This window comes from Athene cunicularia (assembly GCF_003259725.1).
Source record: "Athene cunicularia isolate RWA chromosome 4 unlocalized genomic scaffold, athCun1 chr4_part2, whole genome shotgun sequence".
NCBI classification, from domain to species: domain Eukaryota; kingdom Metazoa; phylum Chordata; class Aves; order Strigiformes; family Strigidae; genus Athene; species Athene cunicularia.
Window position 1 is genome coordinate 7,135,478 of NW_020799099.1, and position 25,427 is coordinate 7,160,904.

The 25,427-nt window shown below is 37.7% G+C and overlaps 1 protein-coding gene across 32 annotated transcripts in view; it reads right to left on the reverse strand.

Moving 5' to 3' along the window:
- Nucleotides 1–25,427, reverse strand: part of ANK2 (ankyrin 2) — a 310,156-nt gene that overhangs the window by 14,747 nt on the left and 269,982 nt on the right. For 16 of the 32 annotated variants that reach the window (XM_026847396.1, XM_026847399.1, XM_026847418.1 and 13 more), the window contains 7 exons: nucleotides 20,780–21,008; nucleotides 18,251–18,376; nucleotides 15,901–16,023; nucleotides 14,310–14,342; nucleotides 11,511–11,532; nucleotides 2,467–8,235; nucleotides 1,009–1,083 (listed from right to left, as the gene is read on the reverse strand). In XM_026847396.1, the coding sequence (XP_026703197.1) occupies nucleotides 1,009–1,083; nucleotides 2,467–8,235; nucleotides 11,511–11,532; nucleotides 14,310–14,342; nucleotides 15,901–16,023; nucleotides 18,251–18,376; nucleotides 20,780–21,008 (6,377 nt within the window). The remainder of the gene's footprint in view (nucleotides 1–1,008; nucleotides 1,084–2,466; nucleotides 8,236–11,510; nucleotides 11,533–14,309; nucleotides 14,343–15,900; nucleotides 16,024–18,250; nucleotides 18,377–20,779; nucleotides 21,009–25,427) is intronic. The other 16 variants (XM_026847415.1, XM_026847414.1, XM_026847413.1 and 13 more) reach the window with 4 other exon arrangements.

Genomic DNA, 25,427 nt, shown 5'->3' on the forward strand with positions numbered 1-25,427 from the left:
TTTTTTTTAGAACTGTCTGTTCTCTTTTATAAAATTTTCAGCAGATTCCTAATCTGTTACACTGCACAGGTCCAAGTCCTACTGATTTCAGGATAATCCATGTTGGGATGAGTGACATACACTTCCAGTCTTCTCTATGGATGGAAGTAGAGGACAGGAAAGGAAAAGGTGAGTAACATAAGCAAAAATTTCAGTGATATTTTGCATACACTCTGAAGATGATTATAAAACAGTGTAGAAAAAAAGCACAACTCTTATTATTAAGGAGTTAACATTTTTTTCTCTGGTATACAACTCTTCTTTAACTCCTAGAGTCTCACTTATTTTCAGGAGCGTGGTACTACTCTAGGCATAGATGTCAAAAAGTGTAGACCTGATTTAACTTTTTTGGTAGCAATTTTTTGTTGGATTGCACAGTCTGACACAGCATTGAGATTTCTGCACAACTCTTTCTCTTTGTAAACACTTGTGAGCTGATTTTCAGTGATAGACATCTGCATTTCATTCAGTGTTACTTCTGCTTATCCCCAGTAAAGTTAATTGTCTCAGATCTACTAAATCAACAATATTAAAGTGATTGTTTCAAAGAGGTCCCTTTTTATCCTTTTTTCCTCAGCACAGTTCTGTAGAAAAGAAGCTGATGTCATTTATCCCTATAGTGGCCTTCCAGCTCCTGAGTTCCAGAACAGACGTGATGTTTATTCATGTATTCATTTATCTTCTAGCCAGAGTTGTTGCATTTTGCACAAAAACATGTGCCAGCTCTTTATCACTCTCTCATACTAGGGGATTTCCCTTTGGAGATGCCACAGCAAGTTCTGAGGCTTTACCTCTGTGTCTGAGTTCTCACCTAATAGACTATAGGAATCTTAGTAACCAGAAGTAAGGTACTGAAATATTTCTATAAAACATCTTTAGATAATCAGGAAATCATCTGAAAGAATCATGAAAGGAGTGAGAAAGAATGCTCCCCTCCTTTCTGTCTGGAATAGAAAACATGCATTTTACCTGTCCAGCTGAATCCAAGATGATCAGCAATGTGGGCCAGTCTTTCCTCTGTCCTTTCCTGATCATCCTGTTGATCTAAAGGTCAAAGAAAGCCACAAGTTGCCTTTTACAAATTAAAAACCATTTTCATAGCTGATATAGCCCAAGAAGGGAAAGTGCTTTTTTTTCTAACTGGTGTAATCTAAATGTGGACAGGCTGTTACAACTGGGTAACTAAAGTGAGGACTCTAAATCTCCAGGTTAAGAAAAAAAAGCTTGATTTTTCAAAAAGCACAGAACTATCTGCATTTTCCATTTGAAAATCAGGCTTTCATGTGAAAATCTAAGCAAGGACTACGTGCCTACTGTGCCTACTGTCCTATTATGGCCAAGAATTTTATTCTAAAACTTCATTCTAACGTTAAATTGAAGACTTCAACTAAGACATGAGCCATAATTTTCCATGCCTCCTTAGTAAATGCCAAGGTTGAAAAATTAATCTGGGCTGGTGCTTCTAATTATGTTCCTTCTGTTGTAGGGAAAGTTTTGTTCAAACAGTCCCTATAGCACTTCATATTTTGGTTTGTATTTGAGATATTGTTAAAATTTAAGTGTCTGACCCTTTCAACTAGGAAGTGATACTTACAATGAAGGCAAGGAAAAAATCAGATGTTCATTTGCCAGTCTTCACTTATTTCAGTAACAGTGAGACTGACTGTTCTTCCCATCCCCAAAGTTAATTTAAGGATGGCAGAATTTGAGTTTTGATTTTCCCTGAATGCACACATGGATTGCAATATCTCAATTCAGAAAATTGCTTAGGGTTGATGATATATGCAGGTTTCATTTTAGCTACTGGATTTCCATCATGGCTACTCAGTGTAGTACACAAGTAGGTGAGAGGAAAACCAACCACCAGAAAACTTGTACTAAAGCTACTGGTGACACTGAATTTTCATGAGACACAGATTGTCAAAAAAAGGAACATGAAAAACGTAACTGTTTAAAACTTCTGCAGATTTCTTTGTGTAAGAACTCAAAAGAAAATGCATTTGCTTTTCTCGGTTTCAATGATCAAATATTTCATTATTAGCAAAAATTAACTGTTAAAAATAGGGCCAGGGAAAGCCAAAAGCCAAAATGTGCATGACCTAAGCAATCAGTTTAATGGTAAAACAATAGGTATTTTTAGGAGTGGTTTTGTTTATTAAGGTAACACTTCCCATAAGCATTCATGGTTTACAATCTTGAGATTGTTTCACAGACAAGAAAAACACGGACACAACACAAAAAACCAAACACGGCTCACAGGGGGAAAAAATACACAACTAACTACCAAAAGCTTAAAATAAAATGCCACACAAATTACACGTGTATACAAACACACATACACACACACACACCCCAAAGAAAACAAAAAAACAAAAAGTTTAATTCATGACATGCGTCGCACAGGGAATCCCAGTCGTTGGCAAATACCTTCAGCATGGTCATGGACATTTTCATCAGGGATACGTTCAATCTGAGTCTCTACAGACTCATCCCAAATGGGTCTGGTGTCAAAGATGTCTTCAGGAACTGACTGCTGAGTCTCACTGGATGGCACATTTTCAATAACTGAAACTTCTAGGGCGCTACTGCTTTCATCATCTGAAACTAATTCTTGTTCTCTCTCTGACTGCGTGAGTCTTTCCACTAATTTAGAAGCTTCATCACTAATTTCTTCAAAGAATTCTATGGAGTTTTTGTAAAGGTCAAAAAAATGTTCCTTACTTTCTTTTGTGGGACTAAAAGCACTGCGGGAGGCTGTAGTGCTTCTGCTTTTAACTGGCAACCGTGACGAGAATACCTTGGGTCTTGCTGCTGTTGCCTCATCTGAGTCTAGCTCAAGGTTCATCTCTCTTTCCCTCTCCCTGGTCTCTGCTTCTGCCTCAGCATAACTCCTAGCTTTTATTGAACGTTTAGTCTTTGGGTCCATGGGGATACTTGCATCAGATTCAGATTTACTTCGGTTATCTTGTTTCATAGGTAGTTTGTTTGTCACGTCAAGAGCTTTGGGTGACTCTAGCTTGTGTACAGATGTGTCTGTGTATGTATATTGTTCAGCTTTTTGGAAAGCTGCTTTGACAGGAATTTTAGACTTTGGTTTTGCTTGGTCATCTTTTCCCTCGCACTGCAAACTGTCTAAGAAGCCGTCTGTGGGAAGGGTCTCATTTTCCAATTGTTGCAAGGATTGCGATGCAGCAGCAGTTGTTCTTACAGGAATTTTGGATTTGCTTTCACAAGAAGGCACTCTCTCCATTAGAGCAGTGGGGATTTCAATCACAGATCTCTGTTCCTCTGGTGAAGAGTCTGGGGACTCATCACCCTGTTCAGAACTAACTGATCTAGTGACTTTGGAAAAATCTAGTTCATCTTCTACTACAGACAACTCAGGAGAGATAGGGCAAGGCACCTGACTGCTATCAACCATGTCAGCCTCCAGTCTGGAGAGGGGCTCAGCTTCAGAGGCAGCACTTTCTTTCTTTGGTGATTTTGAAGAAGCTGAAATACCCATTTTAATTGGAATTCTGGATTTAAGATCTGCTTTTGTGGTGCCTATGCTGACACCTTCATCTGTCACATCTTCTGATATATCACTAGACTCAGATGCTGGGGGTGAACATTTCAATGTATCTTTTTCTTGCATATCCAAGTCCTCTGATTCTGAAGGTGAAAATGGATCTGGTGAGCTCTTCAACATAGAAGATTCCACCTCTGCTGCTTCTTTCACTTCTTCAGATAAAGAAACTTCTTCCTGAGGCTGCTGCCCCATTTGGAAGAAGTGAAAGCTTTCATCCGGATAGTTCCTTTTGGTCATGTCAATGGCTCCACTTCTAGTCATTTCAAACAACTTTCCTTCCTGAAAAAGGAAAGGATTTTGTTCACTAAGTGGGGTCCCTTCTTCGGTGGGTGTTCTGGCTGGTGTTGTATCAGGTGTTGTGCCTTGTGATCGCCTGTCTACCATCAACCCAAATATCTTTTGTTCCTCCTCCTTCACCCGAGCTTCAAAAGCTTCATCATCTTCACGTATTTCACTCCACATGTCGGAGTCTACATCCGTTTTAGTGATGACAACTTGACTGCTCAATTTATCTGTTTCATCTCTTGTAACCTCAAGGGCAGATTCAGCAAATTTTGTGGAATCTGAAGACCCTCGTGACATTTTCTGAAATGCATCCTCTGGTTTTGGCTCTATTTCCATACATACTTCCTCTGAAGAGTAATGTTCACTACCTGTGTCTCTGCTAAGTAAAGCTTCACCAGTCTGATCTTTTCCTTCTTCATCAGAATAGCTTTCCCTAGATAGCAGACTTCTACCAGATCCTACCGTACTTTCAGTGTCAGTAAAGAAATGTTCAGAAGACACATTTTCATAAGGGCTTATTATATAAGGAGCACTACTTTCAGCAGCATCTGCTACACAACTTTCAAGTGCCACTGTTTCAGTGGTAAGGGATAAATGCTCTGGTAAGTGTTCCTCAGCATGAGTATCTCTTTGAGATGTTTCAAAATCTGTATCCGATTTTCCCAAATCACCTCCCAAAGCAGAACGGTCAGTGGTATCATCTTCAGCCAGTTCGCCATCTTGTGGTACAGAGTACTCAGTGGTACTGTGTCCACAAGAACTATTATCGTCTACTTTCTCAGACACGGCTCCTGTAGGAATGAGATCTGTCTGTGTTAACAAGGCAGTGGTTTTAACATCCTTTTCAGCAGTATCATATGGCTGTAGTGTTAGTGAAGACTCGACATGCACTTCTTTTTGAGAACTGTCACCAATAGAATGACACAGAGTACCCCCAGATTGTGTGACTGGGGCACTGGGACTAACTGTCTCGCTGTGATCTGTACTGTCACATTTTGATTCATCAGTTCCTGCTGATACACAACCATTAGAATGACAAGTGCCTGATTCTCTTGTGGAAGCCTTACAGCTGCCCCCAGGGATAAGTGGTTCCTCTTTGTCATCTTCTGTTGGCTTTTCCTGTTCTGCTTTAACTGCCCCTATCCTGACAGAGCATTGCTTTGAATCAATGGGTTGAAAACCTGCTTCATCGGGGCTAGAACAGGAATCAATGCTGGATGGTAGTGGTGAGGGTGGCTGCACTCGGATTACAGGCTCCATTAAGAGCCCTGAGTCAGCTTCTTTTTTTAGCTGAGTCAATTCTGGCTCACTCTCTGAAGAAGAAGAACTTTTTCTAGATTCAGCTGCAGACATCACCACCGTAGGTATATCTTTTTCTCCTATCACTGTTGACTCTGGTTCTTCACCTTCACATGTAGCTTCTGAATCAGCAACTGCAGAAGATTCCTCTTGCTTACAATCCTTTTTGTAATCTCTCTTCTGTTTTGCTTCTTGTTCTAATTCATCAAACATTTTGATTTTGGTCACCATTTTAAACATCTCCTCTTCAGGGGTGAATCTCTTCTTTGGTTCACTTTCTGAATCATCCTCTGGTTCTTCACTGACTTCAGGGATCGTGGCTGACTTTGGTATATTTGACAGTGCCTGTGAGTCTGCTGTTTTAGGTGTGATTTCATAACTAATTTCTTCAGAACTAGGAGTTTCAGGTGAAAGAGGGCTTTTCCCTGAACTCTCCATGAGGGATGTTTGCTCTAGACTGTCATCATCGGCACTTCCCTCAGGGTCACGGAGAATCCTGGAACGCACCGATGCCAGCTCTGGACAGGTTTCTCCTTTGCTAAGAACAGACTGAAGAGGACCCTGCCCCAAAATACCAGCCTTCACTGTTTGCTCTACAGGGCTACTTTCAAGGGAATCACGGCAGGGAGACTCTTTCATAGGACTGGGCTCCAAAGAATCAGGCGTTTTGTGTGATGAGTTATCTTCTAGCACTGGGCTTGCTTCCAGTGAGTCTTTATGACTTATAGCCAAAGAGTCATCTGCAACTGGGCTAAAGCTTTCACTATCATGGCTAGCAAGTGAAAGTTCCAATTTCTGGGGACTTCTAACCACAACACGGCGTTCACAGGTTATATCTTTTTCTTTCTCTAAAGCAGTGTCATGTGTTTCGGAAGTCTTAGTTAAATGTGCAGTGGTCCTGGATTCTTTATCCCTGCTAATATCTTTCATAATGGAAGCTGAGCTACTTTCTTTAAGTTTATCAGCCTCTTCAGAGGCTGTGGGTACAAGCTCTTCTGATACATGGTCAGAAAGAGACTTACTAGTCTCAGTAACAGCATCTAGCTGTCTTTCAGTAATACCTTTTGCATCTTCCTTTGGAGAGAGTTCCTTCGGAGAACATGTTTCTGCTGTTGTGTGTGCTCTAGCTGCTCCTTTAGCTTCTTCAGTTTGCCCATCTGCTTTCTTTGGTGAGAATGAAAGGCTTTCAGGACTTGTTTCTGGAGTCTCTGCCAGACCCTCATGCTTATAACTTTCCTCAGAGCTGATCTGAGGGGTTCCTTCAAGTAGACTACCTGGAGAATCAGCCACACCTTCATGTTTAAGGCTCTCTGAGCTCCCATCAAAAGCAGCACTTTGCAGAGAAAGAGCAGGAAGGAATCCATCTTTCACATACTCTGTGGGAAAAGCAACACTGAAAGGACTGGTCAGTACTTGCTCCAAGTTAAGCTCTCCCTCCTCTGTCACTGAAAGGTGTCGGAACTGTTGATATTTGTCATTGTCCTCCAGTTCTTCTTTAATGACATCAGAAAAGTCTGTTGAGGTTTTTCTGTCAGGGCTGATCTGGAAGTCAGTATCTCCTTGGTCATCAGAAGTCCTGCCCTTCGCAACTGATGTATCTTTGGCACTTTCATCATCAAATACTGGAGGGAGAGGTTCAGTTGGTTTTTTGATGCTCCGCTCTTTTACCTGGTCTTTACCTACAGCTTTCTTGGTAATTTCGACAGTAGAAATTTGCATTTTTCCTTTCTTCGATTGCGGCTCTTTCTCCGCTTTTAATATCGTGCTTTGTTTGTCCTTCTGTTTGTCTGTCTTGTGGCTTGATACTCGCCTCGTTTCACTTTGTGAAGAAATTGGTTTTCTCCGGGTTGTTTCCTTCTCAGGGAGCTGTTGCTTCTGTTTGACAGATTTGTGCTCAAACAGTCCAGATATATTCTTGGATGGGTCTTGACCTGACTGGAAGGCTTTCATCAGTTCACGAACTGACATGGTCTCTTCAAGTCTTTCCGTCTTAGAAGAAGGTGAAACAGGTGGTTGTGCTTTGTGTGCTACTGGTTTTTTGACTTGCGCTGGTTTTTTTGAAACCTTTTCAGCAGTGCTCTCTCTTGTTTGAATTCTAACAGGTAGTTTTGACCGTATTTTTTGTTCATCTTCCACTCGTTTCTGAAGAGCTTTAACTTTATCTTTTATTGAACCAATAGGAGTTTCCTCTATAACAGGGGATACAGCTTTAGCCTCAGGAGCAGCTGTCAGTGTTAGGCCAGGTTCCTCACCTCGTGACTCATCTGAAGTAAGCTTCGTTAGTCTTGGTCGTTCCTCACTGCTGTGCACCTTGCCTTCCTTTTGCTTTTGCTTGTCTCTTAATTTTGTCCTGACTGGTTTTTTAATTTCTAAGGCTGGCTTGTGTTGCTCCTGTGGACTTAGTTTTTCAGTTTTTGGAGACTGTTGTCCTTCCTTTTCAGAATCCCTGCTTATTACTACAGCTTCAAATCTTTCTCCTACTACATCTTCTTGTAAGGCTGGTGGCTGTACCTCATGAAGAGAAACAAATGTTTTTAAATCCTCTGTAAGGTAATCTACCATTCCCGTCATGTCTGTCTTCTCCATTTTTATTGTCCCTTTGTCTACCCTGACTTCTACACAGGTAGGTTCAGTGACTTCTAAAGGAGCATTTCTTCTGGCCTCTTCAATTTCTTCGTCACTGACAATGACCCATTCTTCTTCTACAAGTTCTTCTTTGGAAAGGGACTTATGCAAAACATGTTCTTCTCTGGTATAGGATCCACCTCTCAGAATTTCATTTACTTTTTCTAAGTCTTCTTTCACTCTCTCAACTATTTCAAAAGGCTCTCCTGGCTCTTCTTCAGTGGGTTTTCCAAGATCTTTCACTTTAATGGAGCCTGATTTATCAGAAGAGTCAGTTGTCAAGATGGCAGTCATTTTGATCAAATCTTGTTTCATCTCAGAAACTTCAGACAACAGGTCTGGACTGGCTAGTACAGGGACTTCATTAACCAGATGGCTTTTCAGGATAGATGTTTCTGTAGATTCTGTCTCGTCATCTTTGATGCGAATGAAAAACATTGAAAGTAAAATGGAAATCAAAAATAGAGATTGGAAAATAATCAGGACTGAAAATGACAGTCTTTGGTTGCAGTGGTAGGAAGGTCAACAAAATGGGCCAGGAATGGTGGATCCACAAGATCTGAGGGTACAAGAGCAAAGCAAAGCTAACGGGGGGGTGGGGAAAAAAAAACAAACTAAACAAAACCAAAACCAACTGAAAAGGAAAATGGCAGGAAATAACTTGCTTAACTTTATCAATATAGCACAATCACACATACATTGTCAAAGCTGTAACAAACCAAATCAGGACACCACTAAAAAAACTCAAAACAACAACAACAAAATTTAAAATTAAAAACAGAACACAGTGAAGTTACACAAAGATAGGCATCTCAAGATTGTTCAGATGTTACAGATCAATGTTCAAATAAAAACAAACAAGAAAAAAAGGGGGAAAGCATTAGAACTGATTGAAAGTCGATTTCCTCTAAGAGAAAGCCAGTGTTAGCAAACTGTCAGAATAACATCGGGTTAACATTTATTTTTTTTTCTTAATGACCAAAATAAAAAGTTTAAAGTAATTCTGCAGTAATCTAAAATATGATCAAATATGTAAAGATCTGAATCAGCTGCAAACCGGCATTTCATCTAAGGGGATTTCACACCTAAACAATGAAACAAACATTCTTTTGTTTTCAGAGGCATGGTCCTTTCCTTGGAACATCCTCATTGACAACTAATGAATTGACTGAGGAAAAAGACGACAGAGAAGAAAAGGAGAGATAGTAAGAAAAAAAACTGTGAATCAACTTAGAAGTGATTTCAAAGTTTTAAAAAATGGAATGTATGGCAACCAAAAATCAGAGACAGTCACACTAGACACATACATACAATTCATGTAAGGCAAGTTATTTCCATGCAAAGCAAAGGTGTTGCAAATGCTACTGGGTATGTAGCTTCAGTTAAAAAACAATAGCTTGAAAAATTAATCATATAAATTAAAGATACATGAAAATATTGTAAAACATACTGTGGTGAAATATTTGTCTAATCTGTTGCAATCAATATAGGTCATTCCCGTGATGTCATAACTGCCTACTGGGAATATTTAATTTCAGGAGGGACTACTATAAAATGTATATTGAACAGAACAAAACATTGGAGGACTGAAGCAAGTTATGAACAGAATACAATGCTTAGAAATTATAATTGTACATTTTTCTTTTAAAGGGAGTACACCTCATAAAACTTGACACATTTCTGCACCCCAGTCTAAAACTCAAAGTAGTAATGCAAATGAGGAGAACCTAAGCAATACATAATTATCTGTATTTCCAATACATAATTATCTGTATTTCTTTGTAAGAAATATCCATTTTGCTAAAGTGTTCTCCTGTGTGTAATGAATGCTAAATGTTTGTGCTGTACGTTAATTATAAGCAGATTGCTGGGGGTGATTTTGATGCTGAAAACTGGGTCCTTTGGTGTTGCAGTTGTTCACGTGAACTGTCTAGTGCATACTGAAATGCTGTCTAGTAATTGCGTGGATCTGTAATAAGTATTTTCATAAACATTAAATGGGTGACTACCTCAATGGCCAAAAAGTCAAGTTATTTAGCCTGAAGCAAAGAAACTCCAGTGGGAAATAAAATGCAAGTACTATCCAAACAGAGTGTGGCTGGTAGCTGGTGTTGGTATTCTCTGGGGCCTAGCTAGTTAGCAGAGGGCAAAAGCAATGGTAGAATTACTGCTAGAGAAAAGTAAGAGAACTCCTATACTGTCAGGAATGGTCAAGAGCTGTCAGTAAATGCAGCCAGTAGATTGCAGGATAGGCAGTGTAGTCATTAACATCCCAGATTGGTGCTCTTCCTTGCCATGTTACAAGCCTTTGGCTATGATGTGGTTGGCCTCCCTCACACCCCCACTGAAGTGTTCCCAGCTTGTACATTAATTGCATATTAATTGTGGCTCTATGCTATGTTGAATTGAGATGAGTCTGACAGCCAAACTGAGCAACCTCACCAAACCTGCATCCTGCCACCTTCCTTAGGGGGGTGTGTACTGCATTGAGTAAATAATTATATGGCTAGGGGAGCATTCAAGCCCTTTTTCACCTGTATGTTTTACTGTTCTGTTGAATTCACCTTCCATTTGCCATGGCCAAGGTGAGTCATGGGGCAACTGAAATTCCACTCTGCTGGCTACGCTATGGTGTAACTTTTCCACCTTGATGAAATTGGTCATCCTGATGTGAATAATAGTGAATTAGAGTAAAAATATTATACTAAGAATGTTGTTAATCATGGTGAATACTATTTCCCACCATATTATTAGTTATTTTGTCACCCTGATATCTTTCATTCTCTAGATGAAGCATTTCCACTTTAGAGGTTATAGAGGAACAACCATCCATTTGATCTTCAGGATCGTGGTGCTATTGTCTTTCCAATTAAAACATTTACTTAGTATATAAAGAATAACTAACTCTCAAAATGCAATATAGGGGAAAAAAAAAGATACTACATTGCATTTTAAACGGGAAACAAAGCAGAAGTCATTCTTTTCCTAAACAGATTTAAGAAATCGCTGCATTTGAACAGTTCTTATTAGAGGTACTCTCCAGACTGCATATATGTTTGTTTTGCATCTTCATTAAAGGAGATCCTTAACATTTGGAACCATTCACCCTCAGTTTCTAATAATAACAGCCTAATTCTGTACATACACAGGGTATATATGCTGTACCAAGCTCAACGGGCGTATTTTCAGTCATATTTCACCACAGTAAAGAGGGGGAGGAGGGCAGGGGGAAAAGGGTTAAACAGCCTGATTACTTTGGACAGTATCACTTTATTTCATGGTTGCATTTCATGAGTAATGAAATATATTGGAGTATTAACTACATTTTCATTAAAAGTGATACTGTCATCTATCTCAAATATGAGGCAACAATGCATGTCAACAAACGGACAAAACAAAATGGAGGGATGAGCATTCATACAAGCAAAATAGCATTAGCGGGATCACTAGGGATGTCAAAGGAAAGTAAATGCTTAGATGAACTGTTTTAAACTGTATTACTTGTTATTTATACATTAAAATGTAGTTAATTGGATAGCTGCTTTGGTATTAAAGTGTTTGCTATTCCATTTTTAAAGTACTGATGTTATTAGCAGTAGCAGTTAAAGCTTAGCTCTCTTTCATGCTTATCTTTATTCGTAACCATCTTTCATACAAACTGCATTACAACATTAAAAAAAAAAAATCTTACTTTTTTCTGAAGTCATATCAACCTGGAAGAGAAAAAAGGGGGAAATTTAAAAGTTCAAATGTAATCAATATATATAAAATCACTAGTGAAGTAGTATAGGTTGAGTCAAATCCGCTGGATGTATGGAGACACACAGATTGACTTAAACGGAACCAAGAATGCATTGAAAATAATGCTAAAAGTGTGGCTTAATTTAGTGTTTCTAGTAACAGAAAAATCGTTACATTGCTACAGTTATGGTCAATAGTAGATGCAAAACGTTGCAATGTATTTTCTTTAAATGCGACTAGTAGCATAGAGGACCCAGACTTTTGTATTACTAGGTAGGTTGTTGTATTGTTCTTCACTTATTTCTTCCCATCTAAAGCAAAACCATCCAATGCGGTCATCTAAAGGCATCTGGAAGGCAACTAGAATGCTTTATACATAGTTTCACTATAGGTATTATTTCTGATATACATTTTTGCTTCTGTACTTTGTGATGATGTAAAGCAGGTGCAGAAATGACTGCAGGCTTGCTACTGCCTAAGGCAAGAACTAGGACTTGATGCCACAAATAGCTATTGGTGCCCATAAATGGAAGCAGTGACAGCCCTCAGAGACCATCTTCTTAATTTTTCCTAGTGTATTTAGATATAGATTGAAAAAGCCATATAATTTTACTGTTACTCAAAAGAAAACATTGCCCTTGCCATAAAAAAATTGTAAAAAAATGCAGTCTCAGCATATGAAAATTCAAGAAGCAAATTTCTGAAGTTGCTTTGTAATTTGACTTCTTTTCAGTTCTACGAGCATAATCCTTTGTCCACACAAGCAAAAATAGATATTTTTTTTGTGTGTAAATTTGGGTATGCAAAAGTATGCAAAGTAGCATTGAATTTTTAGTCTCCTATATAAACGTGCAGTGGCAGGATGACTATGAGGATGAAAATCAGCTATGCAGTACTGTTGATATGATATACTCCGTATGTTAAAGCCCCCAAGATATTTTTTTAGTGAGTCTTGAGAAGGTTTTACTTGCTTAAAAGTATTCTTTATAAAGATAAATGCAATATACTGTCTCAGTTAAGAAGTTACTAATTCTTGATTTCCATAAACTGAAAATGAATACAGGTAAATCACTGGCAACACTTACATGTTCATACATGCCATGCAATCATTTAGGCTCACATTATTAAACTCCACAGTTTGTGTCTATTACAGATCCATAATAGTATGAATTCCTCTGATGCACACATCAGCCCTACAGGGTAAGCTAGGATCCCTAGGATACTTTAACTTCCCTTACTTTAAGTTCCTCCATATCAGTCTGGAATTATGTCAGCATACTAATATTCTTAACATAAAAATGAATAAAGTAATCAAAAAAAATAATTTAAAATGGAATGTGTTTTTAGCCATCGATGAGCTTGTCTCTTTGTGCTTTAGTTTCTTATATAAAAATATAAGAAGTCATCAACATTTGGAAAAATAATGTTTCAATATCCTTTATACTGCTTTCACAGAGCACAGATTTGTTAAAAACTTTTGGGAATGCATAAACAGCATTATAGAGGCTAACAGAATTAGTATCATGCTTTTGGTATGAAACTGAATGATCAACTGACAGGAAACGCTACCTTCTGAATTAATATAGTGGGAATTAGCTTAAAAACTTGGGCCCTGTTTTCACTTGACAGTGCCTATATTTCAGCACTAAAATAGGAGCGGTATATATTTCAGTAATAATAAGAAACTGCACTGGATGCAACAAAACTTCTGAACTCTGTTTTGCAGTTCACGGAAAAGATGTCCATCATCTTTGGGGAGCAGGCTGTTCTCACAAGGCTGGCACTCTTGTTTCCAACAGCTGAACATTATCAAAATGTGAGGATGCTTTTCAAATGTTACTCGTTCACGTAGGGGTCAGACCTTAAGAAACATCTATAACTGCCAGAACAGAGCTGGGAATGTAGGGGGCAGTTGGCCACATTTCTCCATTAAGATGCCATTCAGTTTATGCTAAAGATGAAAACTCCACACCTTTTACATGGAGTAAACTTACTTGTAACTTCTGAGTTAACTCTGATTTTGTACTGGACTTCATAATCCAACTCAGAAATCTGTAAGATCCAGGCTCTTGGACATTAGAAATGGACAAGATTTGTGACTTGCAACCCTTTCAGGTATACAGGTAGCACGTTCAATTGCAATCTGGTTGCAGACTCCCCCAAAAAGCAGGGAACTTGCTGACGGAGGTAATTGTTGTATTTAGGTCTGTTCCTCTGCCTCCATTCCCCACTATTCACCACCACTAAATAGAGGAATCATATTCAGACCATGCTTAGGGGTAATAATAAGAGGTATATTATGCAAATGAACCACTGGTTCTGAGTATTTCAGACACATCTAGTAGCAACCCTACATTATTTCTAGGATGTGGGATGGTTCTCAGAATCAGAAAAACCAAGCCCATTTTCTCTTTTTTGTGCTGCAGAGGATAAAGCTTCAAGAAATACACTTGCATGTCTTATTTTTAAGCAAAATAATTTTAAAATTATTAAGGAACTGTTTTGAAAGCAAAATAAACTATTATATATCTCCAAAATCATTACATCAGTAAAACTTTACTTTTAATGTAGGGAGGATAAACTCCGTAAATTCCAAAAGTGAGCCTGTGCAAGACCCTTTTGTTTTTGAGGCACCGAGCTAATGATTGATACACCTGTTTCACTACAGATTTCATCGTCCAAGGTATATCTGTTAGTTGTATTTTAGCAGTATGCATAAGCAATAACATGCTGTTACAAGCAACATTACCTCTTCTTCTTGATCTTGATCTGAATCTGATTCCTTTCAGTTCCAAAATACCATGCAAAAAAGAGAAGGGGAAACAGAGCAGGCAAAATGCAATTTTTTTAGAAGAGGAGAGTAGGGAAAAATAACTTCTGGCAACATTTAACAGGAAATGAGAAAATGCAGTACATTTCTGCAATTCATTTCTTATGTCAAAAAGCAGCAAAACTAAACTGTGAGTTTAAACACACAAAAGGCTACAGAATCAAGCAAATTACAAACAGTTGCTTCTGGATGTTAGACTTCTAGTGATCCTTATCTGTACCAAAATTTGAAACATATACATGCTTTTGCACCTATAAATTAGCATGAATACATACTTAAAATAGTTAAGAACAGCACCCACTTAAACTTAAAATTTGTTGAAATATGTTATTTTTAAATTATACAAAAATACTATAATAAAGATTGTATTATATGCTAAAAATGCTGAGAAAAAATGAACACCAACAGGCAGTATTTTGGGCAAAGAGCCTAATACATTCCTAAAAGGCATGCAGCTCCCAATCCAACAAGGACAGTAAAAAATTGGAGTTACCACAGGATAGCAAGAAACTGACTCTTTTCTAAAGAAACAAATTCTTCTTAATATCTGTTCTTTCTTACTTAAACAGAAATCAAGAGCACTCCCATGATTTATGAGAATTCAGCTGGTCTCAATCTTGTTAGTATTTATAAATAACTCATACTAGAGTTTCCTCTCCTTTTTCTGCCCTTGATATAGGACCATTTTCTTCCCCAGGTACATTAATAACTGTTATAAAAATATTCAGAAGAAAGACCATTTACACTATGTGATGCACTCAGATTCTTGAAAGAGTTGATCAAATGCAGGAAGAAAAGTCAGTGTTAAAGTCAATGTTATTATTAAAATATAGCGTACGAAAATACTTTCGGCACTGCTATAAACTTTCCAAATTCTAGAGCTCGTCTGCTACATTTTTATCACTATCACCACAGCTAAACAAGGCAGTTAGCTAAAAATGCTATTGCAAAGCCCATCATCTTTCAAATTGGCAAATGAAAAACATGAATTTTCACTCCTCTGTACTTCCTGCCTTAAGAACATCATATGATCTACAGGCATTATCCTTACACTTTGTGAAAAAGGTATGAATGGTAACTTCATCTCCAGAGAGGTGTCACAAGACATGGCCAAACACCATAGGAAGTCTTTGATAAAACAAAAAATGAACCTAGAGGTACTCACAGAGCCCCAGCTCTGTCTCGCCCCTTAACAGAATCTGGGTAAAATTTCTGTACAAAATAAAATTAGCACAGGTCTTGTGCAACATCAAATGAAAACATGGGAGCTACCTAATACAAACTGGATTTTTGTCTCCCTTCTCTCATCTCTGCTGAGTCCTCAGAAAATATTCAATAACATGGAACGCTGGCATTAAGAGTAAGAACCCAAGAAATTGAAAGCCCTTGGATGGTATTTATATATTCTTCTTTAAAATACCCAACTACAAAGCTTTCACAATATTTTGCCCTCCTCGTTTTCTTTATATAAGAACACTGATAGCTATAGACCAGTATAATTTCACAGTACCTTTGTGTAAACAGGTAAAGTGATGTTTAAATTACATATGGCTTGATGAACGAGGCCTCTTGTAGATTTTGGCTCCTTCATGAATGATAATCGTCCACAGGGTTCTTGAGTGGTATCTCGCACCTGGTAGAAATGCATACAGACATTTAATCTGTTACTTTGCTGTGTGATCTACTTGCACCACTCAGAACTATTTAGCAGAAGGCTAGATGTGGGAGAATAAGTCCAGGTAGGCAAAAATAATCTGTGTTCTTATTTTTCCATCTTGTTTATAAATGGATATACGTATGTATTGTGTGTCAAAGCACGAGAAGACACAAGAATGTACATGCTTACACATTAGAAACTTAATTTACAGAAGGCAGTCCTAACACTCTAAGCAGTCTTAAAAGAACAGATATCCAGTATGATTTGGCTTCTGTGATAACTTACAATACCCATTTTTCACTGAAATGATCCCCAAACTTTATAGTCATAACAGACTCATTTTATATTAGATGACTAATGGTAATAAGTCATTTTCCCCCATATGGCAAGAATACATATTTATGATGATGTTAGCAATAGCTCTTGGCTCAAAATTTTAGTATTAAATATTGTGTTTGTTCACATGGATACTCTTTTGGCTGAGTGGCTAAAACCAGTGAAAGATTATACGCTTAAAATTTCTTCTCTTGCAAAATGTTTTCTCAAATGTATTGATAAATCCTAGTCTTAGAATGAAGAAATTTTTACTGGGATGTATTTATAGGTGTGACCATTCTTATCTACAAAAGATATCGTGTCATACTTCAAGATTATTTCAGTGAATCTTAGAAAAATCTCTTTCATGCTTGTTAGTAGAAACAAGCGTAAGCACTTAGAACTTAAGATACTGGTGATGTAATTTTAGCTTTTGTACATAATGTCAGGAGGATTACATATGATATCACAGAAGATCTACAACTGAAAGCATTACCTCATTCTTAGGTTTTTGAACTAGTAAAATGGTACAATTAGATACATGTGTATTAACTTTATCAGATTGAAAATACTAGATGCAAAGACACGTATTTTGGAAAATCAGATACATGTGTATTAACTTTATCAGATTGAAAATACTAGATGCAAAGACACATATTTTGGAAAATCCATCATGGAGAAAAATATGCAAAACCAAAGGCAGCTTCAATAAAGTTCTAAATTAAAACAAGCTTACAAAATATTGCTGGAAAGGAGGAAGAGCACTTAAAACTTGTCTAGCAGCACACAGCAGATTTAATACAATGAGGGAGTGGGTTTATTTTCTTCACTTTTTGGAAGCTTCCATTCATAAAGCGCTGCTCTAAAACTGTTTTATGTAATGGTAATAGTGTACTCTGTTGTAGTCAGGATGTCCCAGTAGAAGGAAAAGTTTGTTGGAAGAGGTTTGCAGTGCCCTCTGGCTCTCTCTCCAGCAGAGGTGGTGATGGTGGCTTGGTGGCAGCAGCCCTCTCGGCTGCTAGCTCAGGCCACAGTGAGAGCACTTTTTCACATGACTTACTGCTCCCTACAGATCTCACAAACGATGCAGATGGACCTATGGACCATGGTGTTTATATCACTGGCTCTACAGCTAGGGCTAAAGTTAAGTTAATGTCAGATGCACAGAGGTTTTCTTATTTTGGCCTTTGTTTTACAAACTTTTATATGAGTAGGAAGTTTTAAAGTAGACTAGTACAGTAATATACACTATAGGGGTAAAATCAGGTTACAGTTGGGAATTTAACTATTCCCTTTTTCCTTTGTTCTCAAAAATATGCTAAAACCATAACTTGAAACATCCAAAAAGGAGTCATGCTTTTCTTACTGTACTCTCAAGGAAGTTTTGCATTGCAACTGAAAGGAGGAGGATTATACAGTTATATCTGTATTTACAGCCATATGCATATTTACAAGTGTAGGGTAAAATGATCATATTTTGATAGATTTCTGCCAATTCTGCAATGTATTCTGACACTTTTTTGCATTTTCCACATTTTTTTCCTGCACTATATTGAACCATGATACAGAGGAACAAACAAGATCAAACTTGATCAGCTCTTTTAGATTGTTAGGTAGCGAACAGGATTCCTAGAAGTACCACCAATTCTGGTGTCTGAAATAATGCGTGGACACATGCATATATAGCAGAACAGGGGCACAGATAATTATATTTAGAGAAAAGTTGTACTAAATTTTAGGTAGCTACTGCTGGTTGTTTTGACTACCCAAATCAACATTTAATCCTTTATCATAATATGGAACTGTTCTTCAGTCTGCTAAGTTTACTGTAAACTCAGAAGTGGACAAAAAATAAAAATACAATCTATAGCTCATATTCTAACATTACCTTAACAAACAGAGGAAGTCTATTTTCTTTGAAGGCAAAAAAACTGAATATATGGTGTTGCCCACTCTTTGTTAGTGGCACCAAATTGCCAAAGCAGTCAACGTAGATGGGTTTTCCTTCTAATACCTATTGGAAATGAAAAAGAAGCAAAGCAGCAATTAATCACAGCAAGGTGATTAGGATTTTTTCTTAAGCATAATTCTACAGTAGTTTCAATCAATTTCTTAAATTGGTAGAACTTGTCAGCACGTACAACATGTTACGTACAGTTACCTAAATCTGTGGAAACTTTTCAGATCACTAAATTCCAAATGAAACACACTGTTAATTCAATAACAATAGTGTGACACTATAAATGACAAAATCAGTATTCAGTGTTATGAATCTGGGCAAATTCTCAATCTAATTTAATTTAGATTTTTTTATTGGCTCTAATTTTGCCAACCTGGCATCATCATAACAGTCAAAGAAATACTTTTTTCAGCAATCAAATCAAAAGTCCTTGTTTTGACTGGTAGGATAAAAAGCCAGTCTGGGAATATCACGGGGTTGCAGAGGACCTTTTTACCAATGCAAAGACTTTCTATATTAGATTACTTACGTGTTTAATCTACTTGCAATTGTCTGTTGCAGCAGGCGAGGACAGTTTATGTTGGTAGATTCTACTTATTTCAGCTGGCTTTGTAAGGGCCTAGAGCTTTTGAAAATCAGCCCTCAGGTAAATGCCTCTCTGATGGCACTGCTATATCTTTGGATTGCTATTGTGCCCCTCCACACGTTTAAAATCTCAGTTTACCAGTTTCAGAGACATTCCCTTCAAACTGCCAATACATTAATGTCTCTTTCTTTCCAGAAATTCAGCCTTGTCATTCAGTATTTTACCTATGTGCTCTGCCGGTTAGAGCTTCAAGAACAAGAGAACAAACTCTTTAAAGGTGGGATTCTCATGGAAAAGAGACCATACTATGCAGAAGAATATACCATGCATGTAGTTAAAGCACTTTCAATTTGTTATTCCTTCTGAGGAAGCTGACAGAGCCAGAAAAAACTGCATTTAGCAGGCAGTTTGCTGAATTCCACACAGGAAAGCTTTTCCCTGTTCAGCAACAGATTTAATTTTTATTTTGTAAAGCAGAATATTAATCAACCTGCTAGTTTAACTTCTTGGTATGCAAACATACCAACAAAACATTACCACTATTGACTGCCTTTCTGAATATCTTAGTGATATTCATTTATGGAGTTACTGAAAGCTGAGGTTTACCTGTCCTTTTTGGCTCTATCTCCCCGTTTCTCACAACACACACTTAGTATCAGGCTCAAGAACAGTTCAGCACTGAACACCCCCATCAAAACTCATCTTTACTCAGGCATTCCTCTAAGAGGAAGTTAGTATCTAAAAAATTCAAGGTGTCTCGTGGCAGTTTGCTACAGAGCTAATTAAAACTAAGTAATCACTGTGGACCACACAGAAATTATATACTATGAGTTATGCGGATTGAATTTACAGCTAGCCTGCATCCACAAAACTTAGTTTCAGGCTAACTGAGGAAAAAGTCCATTTATAACACCTATGTGCTACCTCTCAGCTCACTATTGAGGGACTTAAGTCTTAACTCTTGTGGAACTGAAACCCCAGCCAAGCTATGCAAAATTATTGCAGACTACAGCATTTTATTTAATAAAGCCATGGGCAAGGTCTCCTGCTTGCATAACTAGCTATCTCAAATAGATTTCATAATACTTAGCTGGCAGTAGTTGCTCTGGTTCTCAATCTGAATTAAAGAAATGCTGACCCTGTCACCAGAGAAAAGGAGGACAAAGAACCTGTGACTGCAGGACTAAATGGTAACTCCCAACTTCATTTTATTACCTGGTTTCCTGGCATAAAATCAGTCCAGTTTCTAAGTACAACTGTTTAACAGGTCCACCATAATAAAAGCATCTTGGAAAACCAAATCCTTTCAATTCAGTTTTGTCCTGTAGGTTTTCTAAGTCTTAGTCCCATCACAGAGAGTTCAACCTGCCTATGTCTGTATTTACTAAATCCTTGAATCCAGCTTAATGTTCCTGCTACCTATTCTTTTTATAGCCAAGGATTTCCCTGAGAAAGCAAAAACCAGTATGGCTGAGTCAGACGAGGCATTCCTTTTTAACTTCTGCTAACCAGCTGATTGGATTTCCGTGTGGGTGAAGCACACAATTCCCTTCCACCGTGGCAGACTGGCCCAGGAAGACCCAAACGCTGACAGCTGACTACAGCCAACCCTCCCATCAGCCCTCTGGACTGAGAGATTGGCAACTGCCCGCTGGGAACAGGACTTCATCACTCATATCTGGCAGCTACTTTTCCCTTACATCTGACAAAAGTCAAAGTTTCCATCGTACCATGATACATAATAATGCATCATGACAGTAGTTGTTGGCACTATTATTTTTAGTACTTGTGGCAGATAAAAGGCAGAAAATATTAGCCTAAGAACAGACATGAGAAAATGGAGAAAAGCACGTAAGATTCTTGTACAGTACCTCTACATCCCTGCTTCTCGCAACTTCAGCAAAATTCTCTTGTTGTTCTAGAGTTTTATCCACCTTGTCATCTGTCATGCAAAAACATCTTAACCGTGCTTCAATGGGATCATGTGATTTGGCAAACACCACAAATTTGGCCATGTAGGGAACACAGATAATCTCTCTGTACACTTGGGAAGCAAAAGTAACAGATTCTTGTGTCTGTCTACAGTCTATCAACCAAAATCTGTAAAACAAAAAGAAGAGTTGTGTAATCAGCACAGAAAGATTTAAGCAAGAAAATTCTATGTTCTACAATCCTAGCAGCCTTAGCTGGTAACCACACTGGTTGTATATGACAAGTCAGAAGAAAGTTAAAAAAAACAGTTACCATTTTGTGAAAAGAGCCTAAGAATGTTTATGGTACCCTCCTCTATGCATTTAGGAGCAGGAAGCAAAATCAAACAGAAAGCATTTGGACCAGAACCTAACTCTCCTAAATATCAGATGCAAACCCTTCACAGTGTCTCTGGCTGCACAAATTCCAGGCCATTGTTTGCCTTTCTGATTAAGATCTCACTCCGCTGGAAGAGTATTTGCTTCCAGGTACCTGAATGGCTTTTAAAGGCTTGAAGATGTTCACTTGTCTGTGGCAGTCTCATACATCTTCTCTGAAGTTTTAAATATATGAACCTTGCTATCTTTTTGTGTTTATGAAATATATATATAATGTTATGAAATATGTTTATAATATTTAAACAATTATTGATGGCTTACCAAAAATCAAGAAATTCTAGAAATTCATCACAGTATCCAATAAATGTTTTTTCTTCAATTCAGAACTTGGCTATGGCCTCAATTTTGTTTTCATCTGACTTGATTCCTTATAGTGAGAATATGTGATCAAATGTTTCTTGTCTTTTACCAAGAAATAAATATCTTATTCTAGAATAAGCTCAGGGGCCTCTGTTTTGCATCACTTTGAACAGTTTCTGATGATCTTTGAAATGGTGATTGATCTTCTCACCATTTTTCTAGAGCTGTCCAAAAGTCTTCTGAATTTGTTCTTGTTTATCATGTTATTATTTGATTTCTGTAGAGAATATAATTAGAAAAGGGTGTGCTGAAGTGTACAGTTCAGATTTCTGCTCCCCTGTGACTCTGCAATATGTGCTTTTCTTCTAGAAAAATACAGGTTCTTTTTGACAGCTGGTTGCTGCTAAACATCTGATGATGCAGAAGAAAGTAATGCCCCACAAAAATCTTAGAAAAATTGCTTGTATCTAGACATATGGTAAGCCTGTCATTTCTCTTCCAGGTTATGACTAAATCATTAAAATTACAGAGTGGGTAATTTAATCCTTTTCTCTTTAGCCCGCTGAAATCTTCCTGGGCATTGTACAATTTCCCGTTGGTTAAGTGCTGGACACATCAGTGTACCATACTGGGGTGTTAGTGAACTGTGTACAAACTTTTAACATGACAGGGATGTTGTGAGAGTTTCCTGAATTTTATTGATAAGGAACAGGAGGCTGAAATGGCTTTTAGGTTGTGTTGTTAATCACTCTATCTGTTCTTGTCCCCCCATCTCTAACAGGTGAAATATAAAGCAGCTGCCTTGCCCAAAACACTTGTTTTTCTTCCACCATGTAGCTTAAAGGTTAGCAGTACATTCTGTACCTACAATATCAAAACCTGAGGGTCTTTAGCTGAATGTAAATGATTTTGTCGACTGTGTAACTCCACATGCAAAATCAGAATTTATTCCCATGTGAATTTAGTCAGGGACCTTTTAACTTTGATTTTGTGGTAAGTTTTTGTAATGCATACTGAAGACCAGCACTACATATATTTCTGTCTGAACCCTATTATATTTGGAAGACCCAGATGTCTCCAAATCTGATTCCTACTACCCTTGCCTCACAGAGGCTGTGATAACCATGATTCACTTTTCAGCATGGTTTCTAACATGCCATTTTACTGACAGCATCTTTCTAGCGTATATGCCAAATCTACACCAGTGGTTCCCAGTGATACATGTACCACAAGTCAAACATAAACATGTTCAAAGCAACAGGCAAATACTACTGGAATAAGTTACTTCCTCTGCATGGTGTCAAGCCAGAAGCTGCCACTGCTATCTCATTCAGGTAGCACCATGACAGAGAAATACTTTAAGATAACAGGGTAAGGTCATAAGTTGTCTGTTTTCACTAACATAATTATTACAAATGAATGCCTGCCTCTTACGAAGTATTGCTAGTGCGTGTGAATCAGAACAAACCACCTCAGAACTTACCAAACACACACGGTTACTTGCGACATATCATGGATGTTGCAACTCAGGTCTAGAACTTCAGCTTCCAGAACAGGCCCTCTTCTGTCAAAAATGACCCTCCTCTTTACTGAAAACTACAGGTTCTTTACCCTTTCTTTGGGCCATTCAGGCTAGAACAGCATTGGTCAGTAATAAAAATTTACAGAATTTCCTTATACCATTGTCAAGAGAACTGAATTGTTATTTTGCAAAGATAACAACTTTCACTTAACATAATTTTACTTCTACTCCCAAAATGTAACAGCAGAACCGCAGCAAGCATTTTACAAGGAGTAACACGCATTGCCTTCTTTCTCAGGTATCATTTCATTTAGTTTCTCTGTGGAGCTGATGACATTTCTTTTAAATAAAATTCACTGTGTGGGTGGAAAGCATGCTTGAGGTTGACACCCGTAGGATGGGGACAGAAGTCATGAGAGGTCAAAGACACCTCAAAAGCTGATATAGTCTACAGGGGGCTTATTACTTACTGTAGATTACATGGTATTATAACCCACAAAGCATACCTTTCAAGTATGATTTTGCTGGTCTTACTCATCTGCAGTTGAATAATAGCAAATTTCACGCTGTGCTTATCTTTAGAACATTTAACAAACACACTGGTTAAAAAACAGGCTGATGACATTTGAAAAAGAGAAGGCATGTTTGGTACATAAAGACTCCACATACTGATACTTTCTCTTTTAATGTGTGGGAGAATTATGCTGTGCTGGACTCAAACTGGGGAGGCTATATCCTCTGAGAAATCACCATATGCTCAAATGATTTGCTGTCATACACCAGAGGCTAAAAAGCCCAAACAGATACTAAATTTTTAAAAAAGCTGCAGCTCAGGAAATGGGAAACAGCTATGCCTCAAAATCTGCAGTTTAATTCACATGTATTTTAGACAAATGTATCTCTTTCCCAAGCTCATTTTGGACAGAATTAATGTTATGAATGGGAAAACTGTTCTCTGTCATTAATGATTTAACTAGACATAAACATGTTACTGTGAATAACAAACAGGAGTCAGCTGATCCTCAGCAGGGCACAAGGGTAGATGCACTTTTAGACCAGGGAACAAGTAAAGAAATTCACGTCAGCTTGAACTTCAGCAAAGAAGAAAATTAATTCTCTGACTGTAAGTGTATGAAAAAAATCCCATTTTCTAACTTTAACAGCATTTAAAATCATGTTTGGGTTAAAGCAGTCTGCTGAACATTCATTTAGATCCAAAAGAAGAGGTAGATTAAAATCTCTGCATGAGACCCCACCTATACCACAGAACATCAGCAGCAGTAATCCATTTTAATGTCATCATTGGGATTAGGAAACATCCGCTACTAATACGGATTGTAGTTCCATAAACTGTCACCCTCATTCTGTCTGGATTTCATGCATAATCCTCCAGGGCACCTCACAATTTTGGGGACTTGGACCTCTCAAACTTTGCATCTAGTCTCCACATATCTGGTTCTTAATCTTTATCTCTTTAAACGGAACACTACAGGCAGCAGATGAGGGCTAAAACACACTTTAAGATCTCCCTCTTGTGGTCACTGCTGTTAAAGAAAAATGTTTAGTTGAACTGAAAAGAAATATGCGTAAGCAAACCATCCAATTTAACAGCAAGAAAGCCATTTCTGAACCAAGAAAGTATAGAAAAATAATACTTTGTTTCACCTAATGTTAAAGTTATTGGACTGCAAGAGCTGAGATCATTTTAACACTGAATAACTTTTTTCAATAAATAACAGACCTAATGTAGGAGTAATAACTGCTCTGGACAGTTGATGTTTGCACTGAAGGAAATTCATTGATTTTCATGGGCGAGTTTTCCAAGATTTTTATAACTGTTTGCTAGACTACACACCCTAAATTTAATACTTTCCACATCATGCACTGCATCTCCTGCTACAGAGAAGGAGATTTTTGAGCATTTCTGTGATACAAATCATGGACTGTATACAAACTAAAATACATACATATATTTTATATATATATATGAATTTTTTTTAATATGAATTTCTGTTTTCAGAAAGGCAGCAGTTGAATCTCATCACAAGAACAGATGGTTGGAAGAGATTCTAGACCAGAGTTTGGTACACCTACAGGCCTTTCTGCTTGATTTCTCATTCTGGAAGTAACACCTTTTATATAAAATGTGTAATGAGCTACCCAAATAAGGGATTTTTGTTTCCATAGAAATTTGCATATTCTGCATCTGGAAGAGAAGGGGCATTCAAAATGAAACCAGTTGGGTTTTTTTAACTACCTGAAAACTACACCTGAATTGTCCCTCAGATTACTATGCATTTCTGGGATCATAGCAGATGCTGACTGCAA